This window comes from Carassius auratus, unplaced genomic scaffold (assembly GCF_003368295.1).
Source record: "Carassius auratus strain Wakin unplaced genomic scaffold, ASM336829v1 scaf_tig00216917, whole genome shotgun sequence".
NCBI classification, from domain to species: Eukaryota; Metazoa; Chordata; class Actinopteri; order Cypriniformes; family Cyprinidae; genus Carassius; species Carassius auratus.
The window spans coordinates 13,970-40,300 of NW_020528798.1; the positions used below are offsets into that span (position 1 = coordinate 13,970).

Consider the following 26,331-nt stretch of genomic DNA (forward strand, 5'->3'; position numbering starts at 1 on the left):
GTATTATTGAACCGTTTGTACGACCAGTTTGGCAAGAACATTATGTTTTTACGTAGGGTAATAAAATTAATTAATTTAATCAATTAAATAAATTGATTAAATAAATGTAATATTTTATTATGGCTAAAAAGATTTATTTGCATTTTTATTTTTCATCATCTTTTGTAAAAGAAAGTCATTGTGAAATACACAAATCCTAGGTTTCACTCTCAGAATAAGGATATTATTTACTACAAAGACATATTTTCTTTTTCTTCTTTTTTCTGTTTATTGCACACAACACGTCCATTAACAATGTCCTTGGAACAATACATTTTAAGGTGAGGAAACTTCGTAAATATCAAGCCATAATGCAGCATAGCCTACATACAAAATACATTATCAGTAGTTTCAGAATTGTCACTAAATACGAGTGAATAAATAAATATTCAAGTATTTATTTGATCAAGTCAAAATCTTCGTCGTAAGATTTCACTGCATGGATATAATCAGTTAATCAATTAATGAATTGAAATGAATTTCTTCGGCTTTGGGAGTCACAAATTCAAAGTTCTCGGAAACGGAAGTAAATATCCGTCACATCCGGTAAATTGGTCAATGAGCAAAGCGGAAGTTTAGTGTGTTGTTCCGGCAAGTGACAGAGAACCCCTCAGCTTGCTTCGCCTCCAATCATGGAGCAATGTTGGCACTTGTGAGCAATAGTTGACATTACTGATCAAACAATCACTTGTTTCCCCCAGGACTGCGTATTCTCTGGGCCAGTCCGGATTACTAGCCCTTTAATAGTCTGCATGGAGCCGTGCTCGACAGTGTGGATGTATCAGGCGCTCGTGTATATTTTTGTGCTCATATGCTAAGGATGGACAACACACCGTAATGAGCCGATCAAGTTGCGCTGAAACTACCCAGGAAGGTCAAGGCGTTGTAAACGGGCCGTCTGTTTCATCGTGGCGCCCTGAAATTCTTGATACACAAAATCGAACTCCAGACATCCCAAGAATTAAGAGAGCATCTATCACCCAGATTTGTACCGCTGGGGTCAACTCTCACACTCTCTGATAGAAAGCTTCACCTCTCATGGTAATATTTAAAAAAGAAAAAATTAAACGATTTTATTGGGCAAGAGTTTTATGCTCTGTTCGGCTGTTATTGTATTTGGGTGGAGTACCAATTTCGTTTTGCAGTGTAGTATTAATATTTATATTCATAGGGTGCATGAAGAATCGGGTTACTTTGGCAATCCCATTACTAATATTCTGATCAACAAATGGCTTTTGGGAAATGTTATGATGAGGGAAGAATCCTGGATATAGCATTGTTAAATAAATAAAAATATACCCTGTCCATAAACCTCATAAGAAAGTCTCAGAAATGTCTGGAGTGAGCATATTTTAAAAGGAAATATTATTGTTTCTATTTGTGTTCAATCAATGTTACTGCTTATACAGAGAGTTCCTTAAATATCTTTGAAATCCTGAAATATACCAGCTGTTCTTATTCTGTATTTTATTTATATGTACTAAAATAGGTTTTCTATCTTTATTGTTCATTAATATATGGTGTTTTTGATGAAAAGTAACAGCTGAGGTTATGCCATACATGTAAGGGTTAGACTGTTAGATGTAAGCTATCCGAGGCACTCCCAAACAAGGCCTCAGAAAACCTGCTGAGTACTGGCCTTCTCTTTCTGTCACACAGAAGTATAAGCTATGTTGTCTTTTTTTTATTTTTATCTCACTTTAATGTTTCAAATTTAGCCTTTGAATATTATAAGAAACAACTTGTGAATAATGCCCCTTTCTGTGGTCAAGGTCAGTAGGCCTGGAAAAGGTCTAGGAAGTCAAAAGAAATTAATTAAAACAGTTTACATGTGTAAATTGTAAACTGTTCACTTGATTATCTAGTCATCAATGATAAATTATTTTGGCATTCCTTTACTCTGTTTTGCTTAGTCATTTTGTAGCTCTCAGATGTATGTTTCAGTCAGAGAGACTGCCCTGGATTGCAGTTTTCAGTCATATACTTTGAATTGATCATTTTGAGTGGCCGGACTTTAACTCTGCAGGTGAATTTCCACACATTATGTGTGTATGGATGTTCAGTTCAGCCCTAGAATCTATAAATGTGATCACAGCATTATACTGTCACTATATGAGCATTTTATAAATGACATGTTATAAACAATGTATTTTTAAATTAACTTGCCACAGATGAATACTGTCAGAGGTGGTGCAGTTACCTGGCGACCACAGCCATGGCAGGATGCAGATAGAGGTGGTGGAGAGCCTCTCTCGGATAGTGACTCAGAGGAAGAGGATTTTCCTGATGACTACTCTACTCCCTTGGGGGAATATGTAACTCAGGGTGAGACAATGGTTGTAGTTTTGATCATTGATTGTTGGACAATGGGATTCCTTAAAATAAAGTTTTATGTTTGATAAAAAAAAAAGAAAAGAAAAGCTCAAATGTAAAATGAAGAAAAATTTAACATTTTGTAACTATTCAAATAAAGGTGTAATTTAAATTATAATTAAAAATAATCAGATTAGAATTGCATTGCATTTTATTTAGTTCCCTTTAAGCCCTACAGATCTGCGATAAGAAGTAAACAAAAACTTTTCAGTACTTCAAAAACAATAAAACAACATTACATTTATCAAATATGTCTATGTAACATTCATGAGGTGAAGGGTGAGGTGTCCAAGTTGCAACATCTAACTACTGGGGTGCCTCAGGGCTCAGTTCTTGGACCACCTTTCTTCTCTGTCTACATGGCATTCAGAAACATAGCTTTTCATATCACTGATATGCTGATGATACTTAGCTCTACCTCTCATTCCATCCTGATGATCCAACGATAGCTGCTCACATAAGATTCAAGGCAGTGATGTTTGCCTACAAAACCACCACTGGCTCTGCACCCCTTTACCTAAATTCATTACTTCAGACTTAAGTGCCCTCTAGAAGCTTATGTTCAGCAAATGAACGTCGCTTTATTGTGCCATCCCAAAGAGGCACAAATTCACTTTGACAGACTTTTACATTACGTTTCCTCTTGGTGGAATGACCTGCCCAAGTTGTTTCGAGCAGCCTTAGTCCTTAGCCATCTTCAAGAATCGACTAAAAACACATCTCTTCCATCTTTTTTTGACCCTCTATCTCTAGCACTCTCTATTCTAATTCTGTTCTTAAAAAAAAAAAAACGAACTAGCTTCTCTATTCTTTTTGTATTCTATTTGCATTGTTTTCTTTTCATTTATTATACAAGTTACAAAAAGGTAAAAGAAGGCCTCTAACACTAGCTTGCTCTATTCTTTTTCTATTCTATGTGTTTTCTTTTAATTTATATAATAAAAAAAAACACCTTGCTACGTGTACTGCATTAGGCTAACTGAGACTTGTCATAAAACTTATTGTTTTGTTGATTTTAATTTGCTTCCATTGGATAAAAGCATTTTCTAAATGTTAATGTAACTGTGATTAGAACATAGATTAATCATTTAGCCACCTTTTTAACAACTTAGTTTTTTCTCTTTGCATTCGCATTCAGGGTTAAAACAGCTGCTTGATGCTCAGCAGTTGTGTGATGTCACGCTTGTGGTGGAGGGAAAAAAGTTTATGTGTCACAGGTAGGTTTTTTGGTTTCAGCTTTTAAGGTTATCTGGTTGTAATATTGAATGTAAAAAAATGTTTTTTCAGAACATGAATACTTTCAAATATTTCAGTCTAATGGCCCCAGCTATTAAACTGCATAATGAATATTAAATAATGAAGAAGATTATAATTATATGTATTTCAGTATAATGAATGATATACAGTACCATTCAGTTTGTAAGATGTTTTTTTTTTAACAAATTGCTTTTATTCAGCAAGGATGCATTCAATTTATCAAAAGTGACAAAAAAGACATTTATGATGTTACGAAAGACTTTTATTTTAAATAAACATTTTTCTTTAGAAATTTCTATCCATCAAAAAAGCAGCAAAATTGTTTTTTACATTGATAATATAGAAGTGTTTCTTCAGCAGCACGTAACATAAAAAAAACTGTTCTGTTTTGACGTCTGCTGTTTTTCTTTTTTCAGAGTTCTTTTAGCAGCAGTCAGTCCATATTTTCGTGCCATGTTTACCAGCCCTCTCGTAGAGTCTCGTCTTACTGAGATCCGACTGGAGGAGGTGACACCTTCTGTTATGGAGACCGTTATCCACTTTGTGTATACAGGAGAAGCAGGTCTTAGTCTTGATACAGCAGAGGACTTGTTTGTAGCAGCCAATCGTCTTCAAGTGATGCCCTTGCAGGACCTTTGCTCTAGGTAAAATGTAGATGTGATCCTATTGTAATTGTTCTACTTTGTATCTTGTCTTGCTGATGCTCACATTTTATTTTCCTGTTTGTTAGATTCCTTTTTGAACACCTGTCTGTGGAGAATTGCCTGGGAATGTACTCTCTGGCTCGTTCACATCATGACCAGCTGCTTCTTCGGGCTTCTTTGAGACTGGTGGGCCAGCATTTCCCTCGAGTAGCCCGGCAGCGAGATTTCCTCCTGTTGGACCCAGGAACTCTTGGCAGCTTGTTGGAGTCGGATCGATTGGGTGTGGAGTCTGAGACTGAAGTATATGATGCAGCAAGGCGCTGGGCAGAAAACCAGCCGGCTGATCGCTACAGTCACATGCCCAATTTGTTACGCCATTTACGCCCCGGTCTTTTCGGCCCTGAAGAGAGCCACCGAATGAACCAAGAACTTGGACTTCGAGCCAGTACAGAGGGCATGGGAGGACCATTAAGGCCTCGAGAAGGCATGTATGAGAAGAAAATAGTCTGTGTAGACCTTAAGCCAAGAGAGAATGAGTCTTTACAGGAAAGGGACTTCACAGTGGATTGCTTCGACCCTCGTACAGGAAAGTGGGAGAAGCTGGCAGCCTTGGGCTCGCTGCTTTGTCCTGGCTGCACTGCTGTTGGAAGTCGACTCTTTGTGGCGGGAGGCATCCTGCGGAGTTCTGAGGTCTCCTCAGCACTTCATGAGTACGATGTCGTGCTAAACCGTTGGATTGTACAGCCATTGATGGCTGAACCACGTGCAATGTTAGGTCTTCTTGGCTGCGGAGGTTTTTTATACGCTCTTGGTGGCTGTAACCGAGCAGCCTTTCTGGACACATCTGAAAAATTTGACCTTAACACACTGACCTGGGCATCAGGACCTCGTTTACCATTGCCATTGCGTTCTTTTGCCTGCGCTGCCCTCCGCTGTCGTCTCTACTTGCTTGGTGGTACCACACTGGAGCAGAGCAGGGCTGTGGTGCATGCTGGCGTGCTTATATACCATACAGTTACAAATACTTGGAGCCGCGTCGCCCTAGACTCTGGCGCCACCTGCCTGGCTGGAGGTGTGGCAGTACGTGGCGGCGTATGTGCAATTGGTGGTTACTTGCGTGATGCCGCCAAGTTCCTCAATGGCAACTACACCCAGGCTGAACCACTAGATGCCACAGGACGTGTGTTGTTCTTCCGAGAAGGAAGAGGATCAGGAGTAGAACGGGAGGTGGCTGTTGGAGTAGAGAGAGGGGGTGGTGGTAGTGACCGTGCGCCTAGTCCGGTGGTTTTTCCTGGCCTGCCAAGGCGGATTGCAGCTGGAGGTGTGGCTAGATGGAAACGCAGGATATATGTGTTGGGTGGTGAGAATGGATCGAGATTTTATGATAGCGTCTACTGCTGGAAACCTGGCTGGCGAAGCTGGGTCCAAAGGCGGGAGAAATTACCAGGGGAAACAGGAGGAGTTAGCCAGTTTGGATGTACCACACTGAAGTTCCCAAAAAAACACATTTTAGCACGTCTTCGTGCTGCCCAACAGAAACGGGGGAAAGAGAAACGACCGACACGGTCATGCAGAATCATGCGGATTGACAGGACAAATCAGGAAGTGTGAATTTTTATTTTTATTTTTTTATTTTTTTCAGTGAAACTTATGGGCATTTTGGAAACATTCATGCACCTACTTTTACATTATTACTCTTGGATGATGTCTAGATGTTTTGAAATTATTTCACTTCTGCAAGCAGAATGGAAGTTTTTGTTTACGAAGTATTGACAGAAAATATACATAACATTTGGATATGATTTTAGAATGTTTTGATTCCCAAATTTGAACTTAGAAATGTTATCGTCCTGTTAAATAATAAAACTGTTCGAATCACAGCAAAAACAAGTTATACACAAGCTTGACTCAATCAGGAAAAAAATCATTGATGTTCATTTGAACCTTTTTGGTTAAAGTTATTGCTATGATGCTGAATGTAGTTTTACACACATTAAAACATCTGGATTTCTACCATAACAGCGGTTGATAAAGTCATAGCTTAATATGGGATCTCTTCAAATTGAAGCTTCCAATCTTTATCATTTAATAGATTTTTATTACATTTTTTTAATGATTACAGTGGTTTCAAATTACACTTATGTTCAACTGCTGTCAAGCAGCAACATTTGATTCATCCAGGTTTTCGTTCAACTAGCATTTCTATACTGTATCCCAAAATTTGCATGAAAATATAATAAAATAAAATGGTGGATGGAAAAACCATCATGTGAATGAAATTTGCATAATGTGATTAATAAATGTATACAATTCATTTGAGGTGGATGATTTTTTTTTATTATTATTTGGTTATGCGTAACTACAGTGGAAATACATTTAAAGATCAAATTATAAGATATGTATTCAGAAGATATGAGATTAAATAAATGCTTGGAGAAGAAAGATGATTGCTAGCACACATGAAGTCTGTTAAGAGTGTTATGTAAGCGTGCACATTCGAAACCACACGCATTTTTTTACATTTAATAAAGGAGCAGATTTCCCATTGACTACAATTTCCATTTCTATTTTTTTTTTATAAAAAATGTTTTTATTCAACATATGTTGCAAATTGTGATATTGTTTTGTGTCATGCAATCACTAATGTGATAACATAGACCCAGATAATAACCGCTGATGAACAACATCATGTAATTCTAAATGATGTTGCTATTCAGATTTAATGTTGCAAACCCTACTGTATTTAAATTAACCCGTAAATCACAAATGCATTTACTAGAACTGTCCCAAATTCATGCTTATTTGATGCCAGAAATTCTTTTGAAATAAAGAGACACACTTTCTCTTTCTGAAATTGTCTTTTTATCTCATATTACTGAACTAACATTGAACAATAATGCAACAAAACATGAGTCTTAACATACATAATCCATGTTATAGTCCTTTAGTATCTTGTGTGATTTTTGTGGGGTCCTCTTGAATTTGGACACCTCTGGAAGGGTTAATGATGACAGTGATTGATTTTCTGCACATTGTTGTAATGGACTTCAGCTTGCCCTCAATAAAGTGGATCAGTTTACATATCTGTTGTGCTTTAAATGCATCTTTTTGGGTTTAGCTGGTCATCTGAAATGTTTTAAAGCATAGACTCGCAATAGAAACCAAATGACTGCTTTTTGTATGATTGTTTTCATTTTATTTTCAGTTATTGTAATTTTGTCTTACAGTAACATTTTCGCAGAGACAAAAGGACTCTGTATTTTCATCTGATGTCAAACAGGTCTGTTTGTTTTTAAAGACCTACAACTGTCAAATATTGAACATTCTCTGAATGAAAAGTCTGTGCTCTGGTTTACATTAAATAAATTGAACAGAAGTTTCTTTGTTGCTTGTCCTGCAAATATAAGCGAGTTGTTGTTGCATTTGAAAAGCAGTGAAATAGTTATATTGTCACATACCAAAGTTCAGGATTATTAACCAGACCTTAGTGACAGAGCTGATGCATTCACAAGCTCATCATCCATGAAAGAGTCCCCCCCACCCCACCCTTAGTTATTTCCAAATATGGTTAGAAATGTACTGTTGGGAACATAATTTTAGGATTTTGTGAGAAACAGACATGTTCATTTATAAAAAGAAAAAGCTATTCTTCTTATATCAGCATAAAGAAAAACTGCAAAATAATGTTTTATGACATAATTTAGCCAGTTACTCTAATTATGCTTGTATAATACTGTAATAAGGCAAAGGCAAAAGTTTTGTAAGTCTATTTTAATACATAAGAAATAAACACAATAAAATGATGTTATTAATGAAAATACTTTAATTAATTGTAATTTTTTTATGATGACATTTTGAACAGTGCTCATGGGTGTTTCTTTCTCTTTTGAATTTTTTTAATACTTTTTCACATGCTTTTTTATCATAAAATTCTGTAATTAAAGTTTTAAAATGTAAGCACTATACTGTTTTGTTTTCTACTAGAAGTACCACAGCATTAGTTAAGGTTTAAGTTTAGCATTTAAATTCTTTTAGTGGCTAGTAATAAGTTAATTATTGTTAATAATATTCCTTCATCAGCTTTTTTGGCATGTGGGCAAAGATCATGGATTTTACCCTCAAATCCTGTATGAAGAAATGTTTTCCTCCTCAAGTGCCTTATCTGTTGGATGCTTCAGGTATTGTCATCTCATAAATGATATCAGCATCGTGTCTGTCTGACTTCAAAAATGGAAAACACTACAGCGAAACACATAACCATCAACAATCCAGCTGACATCAGTGTAATCGTTGGCTATTTCATGGTGGTTATTGCAGTAGGAATTTGGGTTAGTAAAAGTTTGTTCTTGTGTGTTTTAACATTTAAAAAAAATTATATGTCTGTTAAAAGAACTACATTTTTAATTTGTGTATAATGTAGTAAAAAAATGTTATCTTTATTTTATCTCAGTCTACATTTAGGACTAATCGTGGCACAGTAGGCGGCTACTTTCTTGCAGGTCGGACCATGGTATGGTGGCCTGTGAGTATTAAATATAAAATTTTAATAATTATAAGCAGTGTTGGGGAAAGTAACTTTTAAAAGTAATGCATTACAGTTTTGCGATACTCCCTAAAAACGAAAATAATTACGTTACTTAGTAACTTTTTATGAAAAGTAATGTTTCGTTACTTTTGCATTACTTTTGAAATATGAGCAGGGCTTGAGTGTTTTTAATATAAGAACTTATTTTTATATTAAATATAAAAGCCCTTTCATGACAAAAACTGTAATGAATAAACCTCAAGCTGAAAGAAAAGTAAATTCACATATTTACAGTAGAACACAGGAGAACTCTTCAGCAATAAAACAAATAAAATAAATTGAAGCACAATTGTTAGTTTATCTAAAGTCATTTTTGCTAATTAATATGGTTGAACTGGATCACCAAAGGTAAGCCACAAAGACATTAGTTAATAAAATGGGATTAAATACATTTGTTTTATTTAACATATTTAATTATTGCAGGTTTTTGTCATATTCTGAGTTTGCATTAAACTGTTTTAATTCATTTTGATGAATACTAAATCAGTTTTTTGTTTGTTTGTTTTTTTTCAAGTGGGATGAATTAATGCATGTTCACATTTAGTCTAGAACATCATGTTCAGACAGTGCCTCTGTACTTCCGATTTATCCCAATATGGACATCCCAATATTTATCCCCCCTTTTTTGAAAAAGTAACTCAGATATTTAATTGTAAATGAAAAAGTAATGCGTTACTTTACTAGTTACTTGAAAAAAGTTATCTGATTACGTAACTCGCGTTACTTGTAATGCGTTACCCACAACAATGATAAATTTAATTAAAAACATAATTTTATTATTTTTTTTATTATTTTTTTTTTTACAGATTAGTCGTTTTTAAATGTTGTCACTATTTACATGAAAATAAATGTTGTGACTCTATCTAAAGATTTCAATGCTTATTTTAAAGCTTTCTACTTCTATGTATGTATTTCTCTCACACCACACACACAGGTGGGAACTTCTCTTTTTGCGAGCAACATTGGAAGTGGTCATTTTGTTGGTCTTGCAGGAACAGCAGCTGCAAGTGGAATAGCTGTCGGTGGTTTCGAATGGAATGTAAGCTCTATTATATATATATAGAGAGAGAGAGAGAGAGAGCGAGAAATAAATATTGTGTTTTGTCATTGGTAAAGTTCAGATCAGATTGTGATTCCATTATTCATTTCATACATTTCTGTTCCACAGGCATTATTTATTGTTTTGTTGCTGGGCTGGGTGTTTGTCCCTGTTTATTTAACTGCAGGGGTATGTAATTTTTTTATTTATTTTTTTAAGTGATATTTTAGATAAAAAATGTTCATTTGAATAATATGAGTGAATTTCTTTTTCTTTTCTTTTTTTTTTACAAAAGGTGATTACGATGCCTCGGTACCTCAAGAAAAGATTTGGAGGATCTAGAATTAGCTTGTATCTCTCTGTCATTTCACTGTTCCTTTACATCTTCACAAAGATTTCCGTAAGTATAAACACGTCTTGATAATATAAAACACTAAAGAATCATAATATGCGCTTTGCTACATGCAAAAAGGGCACCGATTCACTCCCTCTGTGAATCTCTCACTGAACACAGGTTGACATGTTCTCAGGAGCTGTTTTTATACAGCAGGCTCTTGGCTGGAATATCTATGTTGCAGTGATTGCCCTGCTCTGCATTACAGCACTCTATACAGTCACAGGTAAAATCAGATACTGATCAGTCTCATCCAATCTACATTTTTAAACAACTTTTTTACAACTTTAAAGCTTAAAATATTGAAGACAAAGATTTCGTCAGATCATGCATTTCTCGGGAAACAAACCCATGACCGTGACATTATTCTATTGTTTGAACTATATGAATGCTTATAATCATTAGAAAACAATCAGCTTTAGACAGACAATATATTATAGATATTAAATAGCCTTTTTGAAACAAATAATATTGTAATGCATTCAAATTTGACATGCAATGTCTCTGTAGGAGGACTGGCTGCATTGATGTATACAGACACTGTCCAAACCTTTGTAATCATTGCTGGAGCCTTCGTCCTAATGGGATTCTGTATGTACCAACTGCTTATCCAAATGCATTGTCTCATCATTATTCACAGTTTAATGACAGCTTACATATGTCACAATATAATGAGACAGCACATGCGCTTCTTATTTGTTTATTTTACTAAGTTAACTATGAGCTAATTTGTTTAAATTTTTTAATGTTTTATCCTTATTTTTAATTGTGTATGCACTGTGTTTTAGGGTGAAAAGAAATGACTGTTCAGCTAAAGGTTGAATATTTTGCATATATTGCATCTGTATTCAGTCCACACTTATGAACTAGGTAAAGGGAATGAAATAGTCATTTATTTGGATAGGCGAGCAGACACAACTGACAGCACACCTGGGGAATGTGGTCAGACTTTTGTCTCAAAATCATACTGTACATAATGAATGTGCAAAAGTTTTTTTTTTTTTACATTAACAAAGAAACAAAAATGTACAAATATTTGTGTAAATAACTTGTCAATACAAATGAACTACTATATAATAAACTGCTACTTGTGTTGTCCCCCATTTGTTAATAGCCTTCTATGAAGTTGGAGGATACAATGCTTTACTGGATAAATATAGTTTATCTTTGCCATCTCAGAGGAGTTTGAACATTTCTGAGCAATGTTACACACCACGTGAGGATGCCTTTCATTTACTTAGAGATCCCACGACTGGGGACCTGCCATGGCCCGGTGTGTTATTTGGCATTGCAATTATTGGTAGCTGGTACTGGTGTTCTGATCAGGTAAGGACAGGACATTTTAAGGATAAATATATATAAAACAATGTATGCATATATACTGAATATACAGGTGCATCTTGATTAATTAGAATGTCATGGAAAAGTTCATTTCAGTAATTAAACTCAAATTCTGAAACTTGTGTAATAAATAAATTCAATGCACACATACTGAAGTAGTTTAAGTCTTTGGTTCTTTTAATTGTGATGATTTTGGCTCACATTTAACAAAAACCCACCAATTTACTCAACAAATTAGAATACTTCTTAAGACCAAAAAAACATTTTTAGTGAATGGTTGGCCTTCTGGAAAGTACATATACTCAATACTTGGTAGGGGATCCTTTTGCTTTAATTACTGTATCAAATCAGCGTGGCATGGAGGTGATCAGTTTGTGGCACTGCTGAGGTGGTATAGAAGCCCAGGTTTCTTTGGCAGTGGCCTTCAGCTCATCTGTATTTTTTGGTCTCTTGTTTCTCGTTTTCCTCTTGACAATAGCCTATAGTCTCTGTGGGGTTCAGGTCTGGTGAGTTTGCCGGCCAGTCAAGCACACCAACACCATGGTTATTTAACCAACTTTTGGCAGTGTGGGCAGGTACCAAATCCTGCTGGAAAATGAAATCAGCATCTTAAAAAAGTTGGTTAGCAGAAGGAAGCATGAAGTGCTCCAAATTTCTTGGTACACGGGTGCATTGAATTTGGTTTTCAAAAAACACAATGGACCAACACCAGCAGATGACATTGCACCCCACATCATCACAGACTGTGGGAACTTAACACTGGACTTTAAGCAACTTGGGCTATGACCCCCCTTCCTCCAGACTCTAAGACCTTGGTTTCCAAATGAAATACAAAACTTGCTCTCATCTGAAAAGATGACTTTGGACCACTGGGCAACAGTCCAGTTCTTCTTCTCCTTAGCCCAGTTAAGATGCCTCTGATGTTGTCTGTGGTTCAGGAGTGGCTTAACCAGGGGAATACAACAACTGTAGCCAAATTCCTTGACACGTCTGTATGCCTTGATCCCCACCTCAGTCCATTTCTTGTGGAGTCCACTCAAATTCTTGAATAAATTTTGCTTGACAATCCTCATAAGGCTGCGGTTCTCTCGGTTGGTTGTGCATTTTCTGTGAACAGCCAGCTTCTTTGGCAATGAATGTTTGTGGCTTACCCTCCTTGTGTAGGGTGTCAATGATTGTCTTCTGGACAACTGTCAGATCAGCAGTCTTCCCCATGATTGTGTAGCCTAGTGAACCAAACTGAGAGACCATTTTGAAGACTCAGGAAATATTTGCAGGTGTTTTGAGTTGATTAACTGATTGGCATGTCACCATATTCTAATTTGTTGAAATTTGTGTGTTTTTGTTAAATGTGAGCCAAAATCATCACAATTAAAAGAACCAAAGACTTAAACTACTTTAGTCTGTGTGCATTGAATTTATTTAATACACAAGTTTCACAATTTTAGTTGAATTACTGAAATGAACTTCTCTGCAACATTCTAATCTATTGAGATGCACCTGTACAGTGCTATATATCTTTATATATAACTCTGCCATCATCCTTGCTTAATTGTTCACATGACATTATGTATTCTACAGGTAATTGTGCAGCGCTGTTTGGCTGCCCGAAGTCTGACGCATGTAAAGGCAGGATGTATATTGTGTGGGTACCTCAAACTTCTCCCTATGTTTCTCATGGTGTTTCCAGGCATGATCAGCAGAGTGCTTTACCCTGGTATGCAATTTATTTTGAACATATTTAATATGAAATATCTTTATAATTACAATCTTTATCAAAGAATACCAGTTATCGTTTATTTATTTAATTCTTAGATGAAGTAGGTTGTGTGGAGCCAAGCATCTGTAAGAAAGTGTGCGGCACAGAAGTTGGCTGCTCCAACATTGCCTACCCCAAATTAGTGGTTTCTATAATGCCAACAGGTAAACAACTTGATTTATTTTTCCAGTGTTTTTAAACTGATAGTATCCCCTACACAAATGAATGTAATTAATTGTCTGTCTATTTTCTTTCTCCTTTAATCAATTCCTAATCAGGTCTCAGAGGTTTAATGCTGGCAGTCATGTTGGCAGCTCTCATGAGCTCACTAGCCTCAATCTTTAACAGCAGTAGCACCTTGTTTACCATGGACATTTGGACTCGTATTCGGCCTCAGGCTAGAGATAAAGAGCTCATGATTGTAGGAAGGTTTGTAACCTTTCAATTTATATCTTTAATAATATGGTATGTTCACAACTAATTCCTGCTTATAAAAGAGTGTTGAGGTATACTGTTTATCTTATAGTACAAATGGCATCAAACTGTTTCTGAATTTACCAATTCTTGTTCTAATTATAACGTTACAGTGAATGATTTTTTTGAGGAACTGTGAAAAAAAATTGTTCAGAAAATAATTAGAATTTGTATACATAACTTGCATCAAGCAACTGTTCTATTTTTGTTACTCTCATGGCAGTTCATAACCTGTTTACATTTGTGGTCAATTTAATTGAGCAAAATCTGCTTACAATCCATTGATGGAAATTCAAATATCCACTAAATAATTTTAAATTTAATTTTTAATATAACTTAAATTTTTGGCCGCCCTTTTGCGATAGAAATGCTACAGCCTCTTTAATTTCTTCAACAAAAACATGTGGACATCACAACCCTTACCAAAATTAACCATGGTTTTATTATAGTTAAACAGCTAAATTTTATTTTGTGGGATTTCTGAATGCTTAAGACTATAAAATCAATCAGACAAATGTATTAATAAAATCATAGCCATAGGTAATTGTCTAGAGCTACAATTGTAATTTATAAATAATACAATTTTAATACAATAATACAAGTTGTATTTTGAGGCCTTATATTAGAATTTATTTATTTATTTATTTATTTTTTTTGAAGGAGGGGCGATACTATTTTGCCTAGGGCACCCATTTGGCCAGCAGTGGTCCTGACGTCATATGTATTAACTTGTTTGACAGGGTGTGGATACTCTGCATTGTCGTCATTAGCATTTGTTGGATCCCAGTTGTCCAGGCAGCCCAGAGCGGACAGCTGTTTGATTATATTCAATCTGTGACTAGTTTCTTAGCTCCACCTATTGCAGCAGTCTTCTTCCTTGCCATTTTTATGAAGAGGGTCAATGAGGCAGTAAGTAACTGCTTTAAACATATTTATTCTTTGTTTAATGCCACATCACAACACAAATTTACTAAAAGCTTGCATCTTCACTTATCGCTCCTTAGGGAGCCTTCTGGGGTCTGATGGGAGGACTGGTTATGGGTCTGTGTCGTATGGTACCCGAGTTTGCATATGGCTCAGGAACCTGCCTTATTCCCTCCAACTGCCCAAAACTCATATGTGGAGTTCATTACCTTTACTTTGCAGTGCTGCTCTTCTTCTGCACTGCGATCCTAGTGCTTTTTGTAAGCTACAACACTCCTCCCATAGAGGACAAACATGTAAGGTTTTAGCAACTGCTGAAGCTACTTGAATACTTCTCTGTATTTATAACATTTATAAGACCTTTTTCTCTTTGTCAAGCTCTATCGACTTGTCTTTTCCTTACGCCATTCTAAAGAAGAAAGGGTTGATCTGGACTGCGAAGAGGAGGAACGAGGACGAAAAGCTCGAAGAGAGGCTGATGAAAAGGAAGAGGTCGTAACTGAGGAGGATCAACGTAAGATTGTTTTTGAATAGAATTGTAGATAAAATGTATATTTGTATGTGTAGGTCAGAGGTGTCCAATCCCATACCTGGAGGGGCACCATCATGCAGAGTTTAGCACCAATACTAATTAAACAACTGAATCATCTAATTAAATTCTTAAGGATTACTACACATTTCCAGGCAAGCGTGTTGGGCAGGTTAGAGGTAAACTTTGCAGAATCCTTGGCCCTTCAGAAGCAGGATTGGACACCTCTGGTGTAGGTCAAACTTACTTCTGTGCGTAATGATACACATTTTGATTATTTTCTCTTTGACGTAGTTGAACGTGGTGACCGATCCATAATGAGGAAGATTATTGGCTGGTTTTGTGGCATAAGTGATACTCAGGCTCCAGAGCCCACGGAGGAGGAAGTGACTGAAGCATCAAAACAGTTACCTGACATAAGTGAAGACCCACTGTGGAAGTATATAGTCAATGCTAATGCTCTGATAATGATGTCTGTGGCTGTTTATTTTTGGGGTTATTATGCGTGAGGGCAAAACAATGATCATAGCTTATAAATCAGTGTTTCCCAACCCTGGTCTTGGGATCAAGAGTCTCCCTAATCAAACATCTGTTTCGCCTAATCAGTCTGAAACCCTTTGAAGTGAGTGTGTCAGACAAGAAGACATCCAAAGTGTGTACTGCTGGGAGAACTACAGGGTTGGGAACACTAGATTTAAATTCTAGTCTACAGAATCTGTTAATCAATGACTACGTGATACCATGCGTTAAAAAAAGGAATGGAATGGTTTACCCAAAAATGAATATATAAAAAATAAATTAAATAAATGTACGCACTCTCAGGCCTTCAAATTCATTTAAACCGATTTGGAGAATTTTACCTTTACATTAGTTGTTATCAATTGATTGTTAGCAAAAGTGTGCTGTAAGAATGAAAGTCCAAACAGCTGATAGTCCACAAATGATCCATACAAATCTAGTCAATGAAAAGCTAAAAAATCTTGATGGATTTTTACAAACATGCAGCATTTAATCCATAATACGCTTTTTTATTATTAATTATGATGATGTTGTTTTTATATATATATATATATATATATATATACTACTGTATAGCCTTCATATAAAAGGTGCACTATGGTAAAAGTTAACAATGCCAATAATTATTAGCACAGCAAACAGAGCTCCACAATTAATGTGCAGTTTTAAATTCAACAGATGGTGATAGAGGACAGAGTTCCACAGAGCACCTTTTATTCATCTTATTCACACCAACGAATAATAATAATAAAAAAAAACAATGCCTTAATGTGACAAGATAACTTTACCATTACAAATATTTGACTGTTGCAATTCTAAAACACATGAACAGGAACAGCACAGACTCCAGTTTTAAATAACTTTTATTCACTTTAGAGGCAAGGATTCCCAAAAGCAGATTGCAGTGAAACCTATGACAGTCTCCCAAACCAGAGGGATCAGCATCATTGTTTCTGTTTGTAAGATTTCACAGACTGGTGGAATGAGCAGAACGAACAGGGTTAAGGCTAGAATCAGGTTTTGAGTTGTCCTGTTCTTAGTTACTTTTCTTTCAGCCACATGAAGCTAATTACTGCTTTGGCAAAAGCTGCCTTTGCCAACAAGCACACAGACAGCCTGGCAGGCAAAGACATAGGTCACAGAAAAGGTTTGGTCAAGAAATAAAGATTAATTTCATAAATCAATTTGAAGGGGAGAAAATGAACTCCAAAAACAACAAAGACTCACTCACATTCACACACAAAACCGAAAAATCCAACAAGCAGTCAAACGGTTGATTACAAAGTGACATCGGGGGATTTGTAAAGTGACATCATTTGCGTGCTTTTGACCAAAGGGACAGCAAATTAAACTCGACAACAACCCCTTAAGTTATAATCGCAAGTCCTGTGTCTAGCCTGCAGGGTTTTTGCAAGGTTGGGGTCAGAATCAGAGCTGGTCTTCCAAGATTGACAGAAGAATTTCTAACCAGTTCAGAAGTACAATGCACAGACTAGTCCCATGCAGCAAGACTACCTTATTTAACCAGCACTGGCTCTCAAATTTCAGAACATCTTGCAGTCTGTGCAGGACTGAGAATTAACTATGGTGCACTGATAAGAAATGATACTGACAATGATAGCAAGGTTAATAAGCTATGATAGAAGAGGTGAGCTCAACCATAAATAGTACAGTGGCATGAGATTTCAGTAGAGTGAAAACGGAGAGAAATGAAAATCCCCTTACATTCTCCTTTACCTCCCATCGTCTCTTTTGGCGCGGACCTGAACCAGCTCGCATGGCTGTACCCAGTTGTTATCGTGTAGCCCAACTCGACAGCCAGGTGTGTCCTTATCGGTGCGCCGACAACACATCCAGTAGGAGCGTCCATAAGGCAAGTCGTGGTGGTAAGGTTTAGGGTGCCAGCGGCAGAGCGACACATCCCCCCGCTCATATTGCCGCTTGCACTGCTTGCAGGGGTCGTCACGGTACAGTGGATCCTGATTCCAGCGAGAGTCTGTAGCACGCACGCCGTAAGTGTCGATCAGAGTCTTGAAGTCATGGCAGGTGCATTTGAGGGCCGCTAGCGATCGGGTGGGCAGGTAGCTGAAGATATTGACCATGATGTGGTCTGGAAGCAAGAGCATGTATTGCCGTGGCTCCAGAAGCCGCTGGATCTGAAAGCGAATCTCAAGGAAGTCATGGGAGACATGGCGGTAGAGACGGCACAAAGGAGGATCAGAACAATCATCCACAGTTGCCAGTGGGGAATCTGGCCTCTCTATGTTAGCCCCCACTGGCCCATTGTTGTTTGCACAGTCTAAAGACCGCATCCCACTGTTTACCGATGAGCAACTCTCATCTTCAGTAGCTGGTGACTGCAGAAAGAACAGCTGGCCAGGAGGCGGGTCCTCTGAGGCATCAGTTGAATTAGCCCCATTGGGGATAGCAAAACAAACAGTCTCTTCTTGAACATTCTCTGTGCTGTCCTTCCCATAGAAGACACATTGGTCTACTGCACCTGTGACCACAACCTCAACGTGGAAACCAGTCACCCGCTCTCGAGCAATGGCTGCCTTCTCTCCTGAGGCAGGGTCTTGGTTAGGATCTGGGGTTGTGGAGGATGGCCTGTCAGTGATGCCTTCTCCGAGGGGATCAGCTTTTGGGGAGCCAGCCAGGAGGGCACCTGGATCTCGAGATGATGGACTGACCAACTGGTAGAGGTCACAAGTGATCTTTTCTTTGCTCCTGGTTCCTGCTTGCCCCCCTCCAACTCCACAACTCATAAACATGCATTTGGGCCGACCAACAGGCTCAGACTGGGTGCGAGGGTCCAGACTTGACACCCGGAAAGCAATCCGTACTTCCCCTCGTCCATGACTTGGAGTGCCACCCACAGAATCACCTGTCTGAATGTGATCCATTCCATTCAGCTCAGGCTGCAAAGTTGTACTGTCGAGATTCTGCTGCCGAGATTCAAACTGTGCAACAGCCTGAGCGACCCGCCGGGATTCCTGCTGTTGCTGCTGCAGGTCAAAGTCACTTTGAGAAGCTGGTGCAGATGAAGGGGTCTCTGAAAGGATTACAATAGGTTTCTGATGGACCGTATAAGGACTAGTTTGTCCCTCCGCTACCATCCCTTGAAGCGCCAAGGCTGTACGCTGTTCTACAAGAGCCACCATTTCGGCCACAGAAAGCAAATCTGTCTCACTCACTCCAACACTATCCTCGATTGAACTGGATTCTGTGGGTACATCAACGACAACATTTTGAGCTCTAGTGGGAGGGTCATAAGAGGAACAGCGCCGCCGCCGCTTGGCCTTGGTACAATCAGTAGCCCAGTTTCCCTTGACTTTCATGGCACTAGGCCTGGGAATTCCAGCACCATTACACTGGTGAGCTACAAAGAAGGCAATTTTCTCCTTGGTGTTGCCTGGTTTGATGACATACCAGGTATCAAGCAGTACCCTGCCATCCTCCATCTGTGAAGTTGGAGAGGGTGAAGCAGGTAGTGGTGGAGCCAGAAGGGTAGATGGAGCATCTGGTGGTGTGTTTTCAGTGCCAACATCCTCATCCTGCTCATCACTGACTCCATGGGTCTCTATGGTTGTAAGCCCCGAATCATCAGCCTTGCAGTGGGTAGTAGTTGTTCTGTTGCAGATTGTACCATTGCTGTATGGCTTATTCTGGGAGTAGGTGCCAAAGGGGCGTGGGCACCACAGCCGGATGTGGGAAAAGGTGTCACGGTTCATTGTGAGCCCATTGGGAGCATACCTGCCTCTATGCTGGGCAGCAACTCTGCAAATCACCATGCATTCTCACTTTTCAGGTCTGCAGGCTCCAGCCGGACAGATTACTCCATCTAAGGACTAAAAGAAAGAGGCAAGACTTAGTTTCACTGCATTCATGTAACTATGTTAAAATGTCATATTTAGAAGCACAGCAATACATAAGAAAGTCCTCCCTATTGACGAAGTCATAAGAGTGATGAATCATCTTAAATAAATGTGAACACACCCATTGTTTTTCCAAAACGATACATATTGTATTGAGCAGCTTTGAGATATCTTATCTATGACATTGTGTTGAAAATCGAGGGTCCTGGGTTGTCTTTTTGCCATTTTGCCAAGTTTTTGTGTCACAGCTTTTTACAACCAGCCCATTGATTGAGATTTTATACAATTAATTAAAAACCTTAAAATCACTAAAACTCTCTCACTCTAGAACATAAGCTAAACATTTTGTCAAAAACAATACAATTCTGAAAAGGGAGAATCAACCTTTTATTTTTAATGTTAGTTTTAACGCCTACAATTGCTCCTCAAATCAAGAGTGTGATCTTCACATAAAACATTACACACAATTGTTTGCTCTCTCTGAAATACTGGCATGGATTTCATGCTATATCTAAATATAGGCCTATATTACCGGTAAGTTATTTTTCATAAATTTGAAAAATCATGTTGGAAAAGGATACTACCATCTACTGTACAAGTCCAGGGGGCTGTTTCATAAAAGACGCTGAGAAAAGCAGGGATTAAATTCCAAACCTGACTTGAAACTACCTAACAAATCAATCGGGACTAAAGCAGTTCATAAATGACAATTTAAGTTTAAGCAATCTCACTAATTGTGAGATTCAATCCAGCTTCAATGAGTCAGGATAATTTGATGTTCACGCTTATTCTTAAGCAACCCTTAATGTCGATCATGGATCAAATCGATCCACCATGGCAAACAATGAATATTTGCGATGCATAACTGACACGTCACAGGTATATTTTTCATCTGTAATATATCAATTTTGCTGGTGGAGTGGGTGAGGCTTACATGATTGAACAAGCGCTGTGGCGCGCATGCACGCTAAACAAACGCAATAGAATAATAGCACAATAATTCTGAATAAAATATGCATTCTGCTAAAATATTTGTTGTTGGACATTAAATGTAGAATTTTAATCCTACATAATTGTATTTTTATGATTGCAGTAACTGTAAGCTAGCTAATACAGCCCTAATCAGTAGGGCTGGGCAAAAAATATCTATTTTTCCGATTTATCTTTTTTTTATTATTATTATTATGACGTCGATTTGATATCCATTCTCAAAAACCACGAATCCATATTTTCCGGTATTATATTTCAGCACACATTTAAAACCAGATCTGATTAACGTGACTCTCATCATTACTCTTCTCCAGTAGATGTCACCCTTATTTACCTTGTGCGATGAACGGAAAGCCTGCCATTATTTCATGGCAGAGATGCTGTTGATGAGAACCAAGAACAAAGCCATACGCGTGATACGCAATGCTCAGGTGAAATGCTATATATCTGCAAAAGTATTTGATACCACGCATAAGGCACCATGATTTCCACAATCAATGAATGAATGGCAGATTTTGTTCACTAATGCAACTTACACAAATACTAAAGCACGGATGATGCTTGCGTTGTTTTCAGCTTCTGCTGTCTCACTATGATAGTATGAATACACAAATATCATCTCCAGCAGTTCTGAGATTCACTTCATAGGATTTTCCCATTTCTTTTGAGAAAACTACCATCATATTACATTCACACCAGCTGCAAGTTCCTCACGGCAGCCCTTCAAAATGAAAGTATAGTTTAACGTTAAGAAACTTCAGAAAATATTACAATTTAGAAGCCTTAAGACTTAATGCTACTACTGCTATTGCAGATTAATAAATCTTTATTTTTAAAGGAATAATCACATTAGTTTTCTTTAATTCTAACAGTAAACCTAGCACTTTGAGGGTTTAATTTTCATTTGATTAGGACAAATTAAATTAATGTTTTGTGCCGACTTCTGATTACCAGAAAAAATAAGAACATCATATTATAGGGCCCGATTATTGTTTAATTTTTTAATTTTTTATTTTTTTTATTATTAATTGTTAATTATTAATGCACCATTTGTAAACTGATGTTTACTCCAAGTTCGTCTGCCTTAGGAAAGCTACCGGTACTCTGTCTCCAACATAGTGATGACACTCATTGCCTTCTCTAGTGCTGCTCAACCAGGTCTCATGATCTCATGCCATTTGTAGATATTTGTGATATTACAAATCCCGGAAAATATGTGTTGTAGTCGAAACAAGCCATTCGTTGTAGTTTCTGAAAAGTGATTTCTGTTAAATAAAATATCTCCTTTTGAAGTGGACTTGTAACTTTGCAGATCTATTTATGCTCGAACAGCAACATTACAGACAAACTTAAGTTGAAAAAGCATTATAGGACTCCTTAAACGTGTATTCCTCTTAGATAAAATATAGTCTGTTTTATATTATTTATTTAAATTTTTAATTCATTAATTGTTAATGCTTTAAAGAGAAACTTTATATTGTAATGTTTACATTTTCTCCTAATGACCATAATGTACAGCGGTCATAAAACCAGAGAGAAAGATTGCATGGCTAGAACCTGCTGATCAACTGAATGCACATGTAGCAGTATGTTAAAATGTTTAATATCTTAAAACAAAGTCATTAAATCTTGTGCACAATAAATTAAATACAGTTGGTTGTAGCCTAGCCCATATATTTTTATTTGATGCAAGTTGCATTCTCTGTATACTTTTATTTTTGGACTGATAACGTCAAATAATTGTATGTGAGAGTGTCAGTGTCGTAATATCAATGCATTCCTATTGTTCGGTGTTAAGGATCTCAGCTTACCCTGGCCCGGACCAGGTTAGTTTCCCAGCATAAGTTGCCAGAGTGACTGAACTTGAGCTATGGTAATCTTGCTTTATGAAACCAAATCAAGTGAAATAAGTCCGACTAACTGAAATGAGCCTGGCTAATTTGGTAAACTTGTTTTATGAAACAGCCCTCAGGAAGACGAATGATAAGACTGGGCTGACAGACTACAATCAATTCTATTCATTTAATGACTGATACAAATGTCAATGGATTTTAGTAGTCAATTAAATTGACTAGTCATCCCAGCTAACAGGAACAGACATTGTCATGCTACTAAAGGTGCTTGTGTAATCTCTACAAGGAGCCATTCTTTGATCATTAAAAAGTGCCGATTCAGGAATTTTGCCTTTAATATTGAGTTAGTCTAAAACCTTTTGTTATGTGTGGTTATGTTAAATAACACCAAAACCCTTTATAAAATGAGAACATGCCAACACATGTTGTTCACAATTATATAATCAGTTTAAGTTGGTCTTTTCATTCTGGGTGGCCACAATGATCTGCAACAAAATCCACTATTTCTGTGGCAAATAAATCAGCACACCAGTTTATAAAGTCTCATGAAGTGCACCAGCCAAACCTTTGAGAACAGAGACAATGCACAGGCAGAGGAGGACCAGTATTACATTTAAGGACTCCTTATAATCAAACACATTACATTGAGACACAATATGCCTTAAATAAACAAACATGACAATGGTTGCAGCAAACTAAAAGGAGTATAAAAAGCATTGTTTATATAGTCACATTGTATGCAATTTTTTTAAACCTTGCAAAACCAATCAAAACACTAATGAGTATAGCCTTCTATAATGCTGCAATGCATTCTAAAAACGTTTTATATTGCATTTGAAAGATGCCACTAGATGCCTTCTATGAAAGTTGACCTGATATTGATTGTCCAACAATATATCATATAGTAAATACTACTAGTATGTGTGCATTCATGTGTATAAATAAACTATCATCAGGAAAATCTAACTATTGAGAACTGATAAAAATCTCTCATTATTGTGACAAAGAACAGAAAGATTGGATGACTCCAGTAAGCTTGCAGATAATCAGCCAACAAAATCTTAAAGGACTTGTTAAACAAGTCAGTCCACGAGACGATAACTCAGGAGTCAAACAACACAGGACAGACTTTGTGCACCATTACAACAGTGTGAAATCGTTTTTGACCGTTTAAATGGTAATATGACCACAAAGTGCTTTTATAAAGTCCTAAAAGTCGACAGTATTACGATCACCAAGAGCAAATTACAAAATTAGAACAACAAATATTCCCAAGAATATGATTACCCTCGCAAATACCCCAGTCCAAACAGGAAGATACTATATACTTAATTTAATATGCAAGTATACGTTCATGATAAATAAGTGGATTATGCTGTTGCGTCTGTAAGTGTTTTTTTCCTTTTTCCAGCGCTCCTGTTCACCAGGCCTACTCTTCAAGTTAATCCATGGCTTGTCTTAACCACAGACTGTACAAAAACAGGCCTTGACTTAATCGCTTGCCATCTTCAGTACTTTACTTTACTTTCAATTAACACTAATTGAAAACAGTAAAGAGCCGAAAGCGTTTGGGATTCATTCGACTCGAGGCAGTTAAAAGCTTCTCAGCTAACTGGCTACTGCAAATTGTTAGCCAGCTTTATAACATATAAAAAGCGAGGGAACTTATCTGCTTTAGTTTTAATTAACAATCATGTCAACTCAAATAATCGGTAGCAATATAACTAACACTACTATATTCTCAACTAAAGTGAATGCATTTTATTGTTATTGTTTTATATCTGCGCCAGTGTGTAATTAGCATATGTTTAGCTCGGTTAGCTAAGCTGTCTTCATCAAGTGGAAAGTTTAGCTTGCGGTGTATTACATTTTCGTAACTTGGCATATTTTTGCAATACACAGTACAAGTTCAGTGCCACTTTAGCATCAAAATACATTTTTGATTATATGAAACGTTCTAAAACATTTCCACTTGTTGTCATCATCAACAATAAATAATATCCCAAACTAAAACAGTAGCAGCTCTGCTGGAATTATTTCTCTGCTTACCTTCTTGTGAGACCAAATCTCCGATGGTGTCGTTCCAACAGCTTTATATTTGTAGCAAAAAAGTGGCTATATTGTTAACTTTAGGCCAACTATCCTCCAAATTTCTCTGCGTGATTATAAATCAATCTGAGATGAAAGTTGAGGCCGATAAACGTTTAGAGGTAGACTGTTAGCATTTGTGAGCTAACTCGAGAATGAAGCAAAAATCCCAATATTGATCTGGCTTTGGCAACGATATATGCCTATTGTGAACACAGTAATATGTTGGTAAATACTGTGTTCTAAGAAAAAACGATCGTCTCTATTGTTCAACCAAAGTTTCAATACTATTTCACTAAAACAGAAATAGTTAGTAGGTCCTCGAAAAGAAATTGAGGAAGGCCATTTTGTTGACAAGCAGCTGCAAACCGCTAGTAGCCAATAGGGAGAGAAAGTTGATGGCATGCCCATATATGGATGTTCAGGCTCCCCCTCTGTCTCTACGCCATATACTGTATGCTTTACACCAAATTATCTCTGTTTACACCCACGAAGAGGAAAATTCTTCTACCTCATCATCATAATGACACTCAGCGTCTTTTTTTTTGATAGTAGACTCTGTTTAGGATCGTTTTGTGCTGTACTGATAACTAGATGACAGAGACACACTGTGTTTCAGATGTTGCATACAATTATCTAATATTCACAGTATTATTAGGATTTTTATGTCTAGTGATTCACAGATCGGAAAAGGGATCTAATGATTCACATACATACAAATACAGCACAATTTCTGACATGTGTGGTATTTTTAGAAAGTGATATTGTGAGTAAAAATTCTGAAATAAATGTACAACAGAATCATAACCAAAACATTGAAAATAAAAGATCATTCAAAAGAAATATGCATATGTAAACTATTAAAATATATGAAAACATAATATGTACCTGCAATTTATTTATTTATTGTTTGGAATATTTTCTGATAATAGTATTAGTTATTTAAAATATGTTGTTGTTATTATTATTATTATTATTATCAAAAAACAAATTAATATGAATCAGTACTAATGAAGATTTAGATATTTAAATTGTTAATTTGTCTAACTAATTGCTTGTATAGACGTAGGCCCAAATCATATTCCAAAATATTTAGTTGATTAGCCTTTTAATAATTATAGCTCATTCATAGTCCATGAAATAATTATTATGATTGAATGAAAAGCATTTTTAAGCATATTTAAAACCAAACAGAAATGTATTTTTTTATTTGTTTGTTTTTAGGCAAAATTGTTCTTACAATGATTTAAAATATACAAATGATAAAGACAACCATTTTCAAATAATGAAATACTAATAAATATAAAAAAAAATACAGTTATTAAGCAGCAATGTACATCATGCAGTGTATGCCGCACAATATGTACAGGGGGTGCATGATCTAGTTCTTGATGTACAACATGGTGTTTTTATGTTAGGAATGGATTTGAAGTAGAAACTGTTCCTTATTGTTTTCTGATTTTACTTTGTTGCCATATCAAAATCAAAACAAGCATGACTGGACATGATGATTGTGCAAGAGCAAGGTGAGCTTGGAGCTATTAAACTAAACACCCATGTTAAGGACTGAGATAATAAAAAGACAACACTTTCAACAATATTATAACATGGCTTTAATGTAGCACCCTGAGAGAAGGCTGTTTAGACA

The 26,331-nt window shown here is 36.8% G+C and overlaps 3 protein-coding genes across 3 annotated transcripts; 2 read left to right on the forward strand and 1 right to left on the reverse strand.

Annotated features, from left to right (window-relative positions):
- Window positions 1-571: 571 nt before the first annotated feature.
- LOC113099338 (kelch-like protein 12) lies at window positions 572-7,687 on the forward strand. The gene is made up of 5 exons (XM_026264356.1): window positions 572-1,080; window positions 2,211-2,364; window positions 3,551-3,629; window positions 4,086-4,313; window positions 4,400-7,687. The coding sequence occupies exons 1-5, from the start codon at window positions 1,078-1,080 to the stop codon at window positions 5,922-5,924; spliced, it is 1,989 nt and encodes a 662-aa protein (XP_026120141.1). The 5' UTR covers window positions 572-1,077; the 3' UTR covers window positions 5,925-7,687.
- A 733-nt stretch (window positions 7,688-8,420) lies between these two features.
- On the forward strand, window positions 8,421-16,174 carry slc5a2 (solute carrier family 5 member 2). Its single transcript, XM_026264357.1, has 15 exons — window positions 8,421-8,641; window positions 8,764-8,835; window positions 9,833-9,937; window positions 10,067-10,126; window positions 10,233-10,337; window positions 10,452-10,557; window positions 10,842-10,922; window positions 11,446-11,657; window positions 13,254-13,389; window positions 13,488-13,595; window positions 13,710-13,860; window positions 14,646-14,814; window positions 14,910-15,125; window positions 15,208-15,343; window positions 15,653-16,174. The coding sequence occupies exons 1-15, from the start codon at window positions 8,543-8,545 to the stop codon at window positions 15,865-15,867; spliced, it is 1,971 nt and encodes a 656-aa protein (XP_026120142.1). The 5' UTR covers window positions 8,421-8,542; the 3' UTR covers window positions 15,868-16,174.
- Window positions 16,175-16,722: 548 nt separating this feature from the next.
- Window positions 16,723-25,068, reverse strand: LOC113099337 (F-box only protein 46-like). The gene is made up of 2 exons (XM_026264355.1): window positions 24,645-25,068; window positions 16,723-19,725 (listed from the first exon to the last, which is right to left on the reverse strand). Exon 2 carries the CDS (start codon window positions 19,666-19,668, stop codon window positions 17,611-17,613), a length of 2,058 nt encoding a protein of 685 aa, XP_026120140.1. The 5' UTR covers window positions 19,669-19,725; window positions 24,645-25,068; the 3' UTR covers window positions 16,723-17,610.
- Between the last annotated feature and the right edge of the window lie 1,263 nt (window positions 25,069-26,331).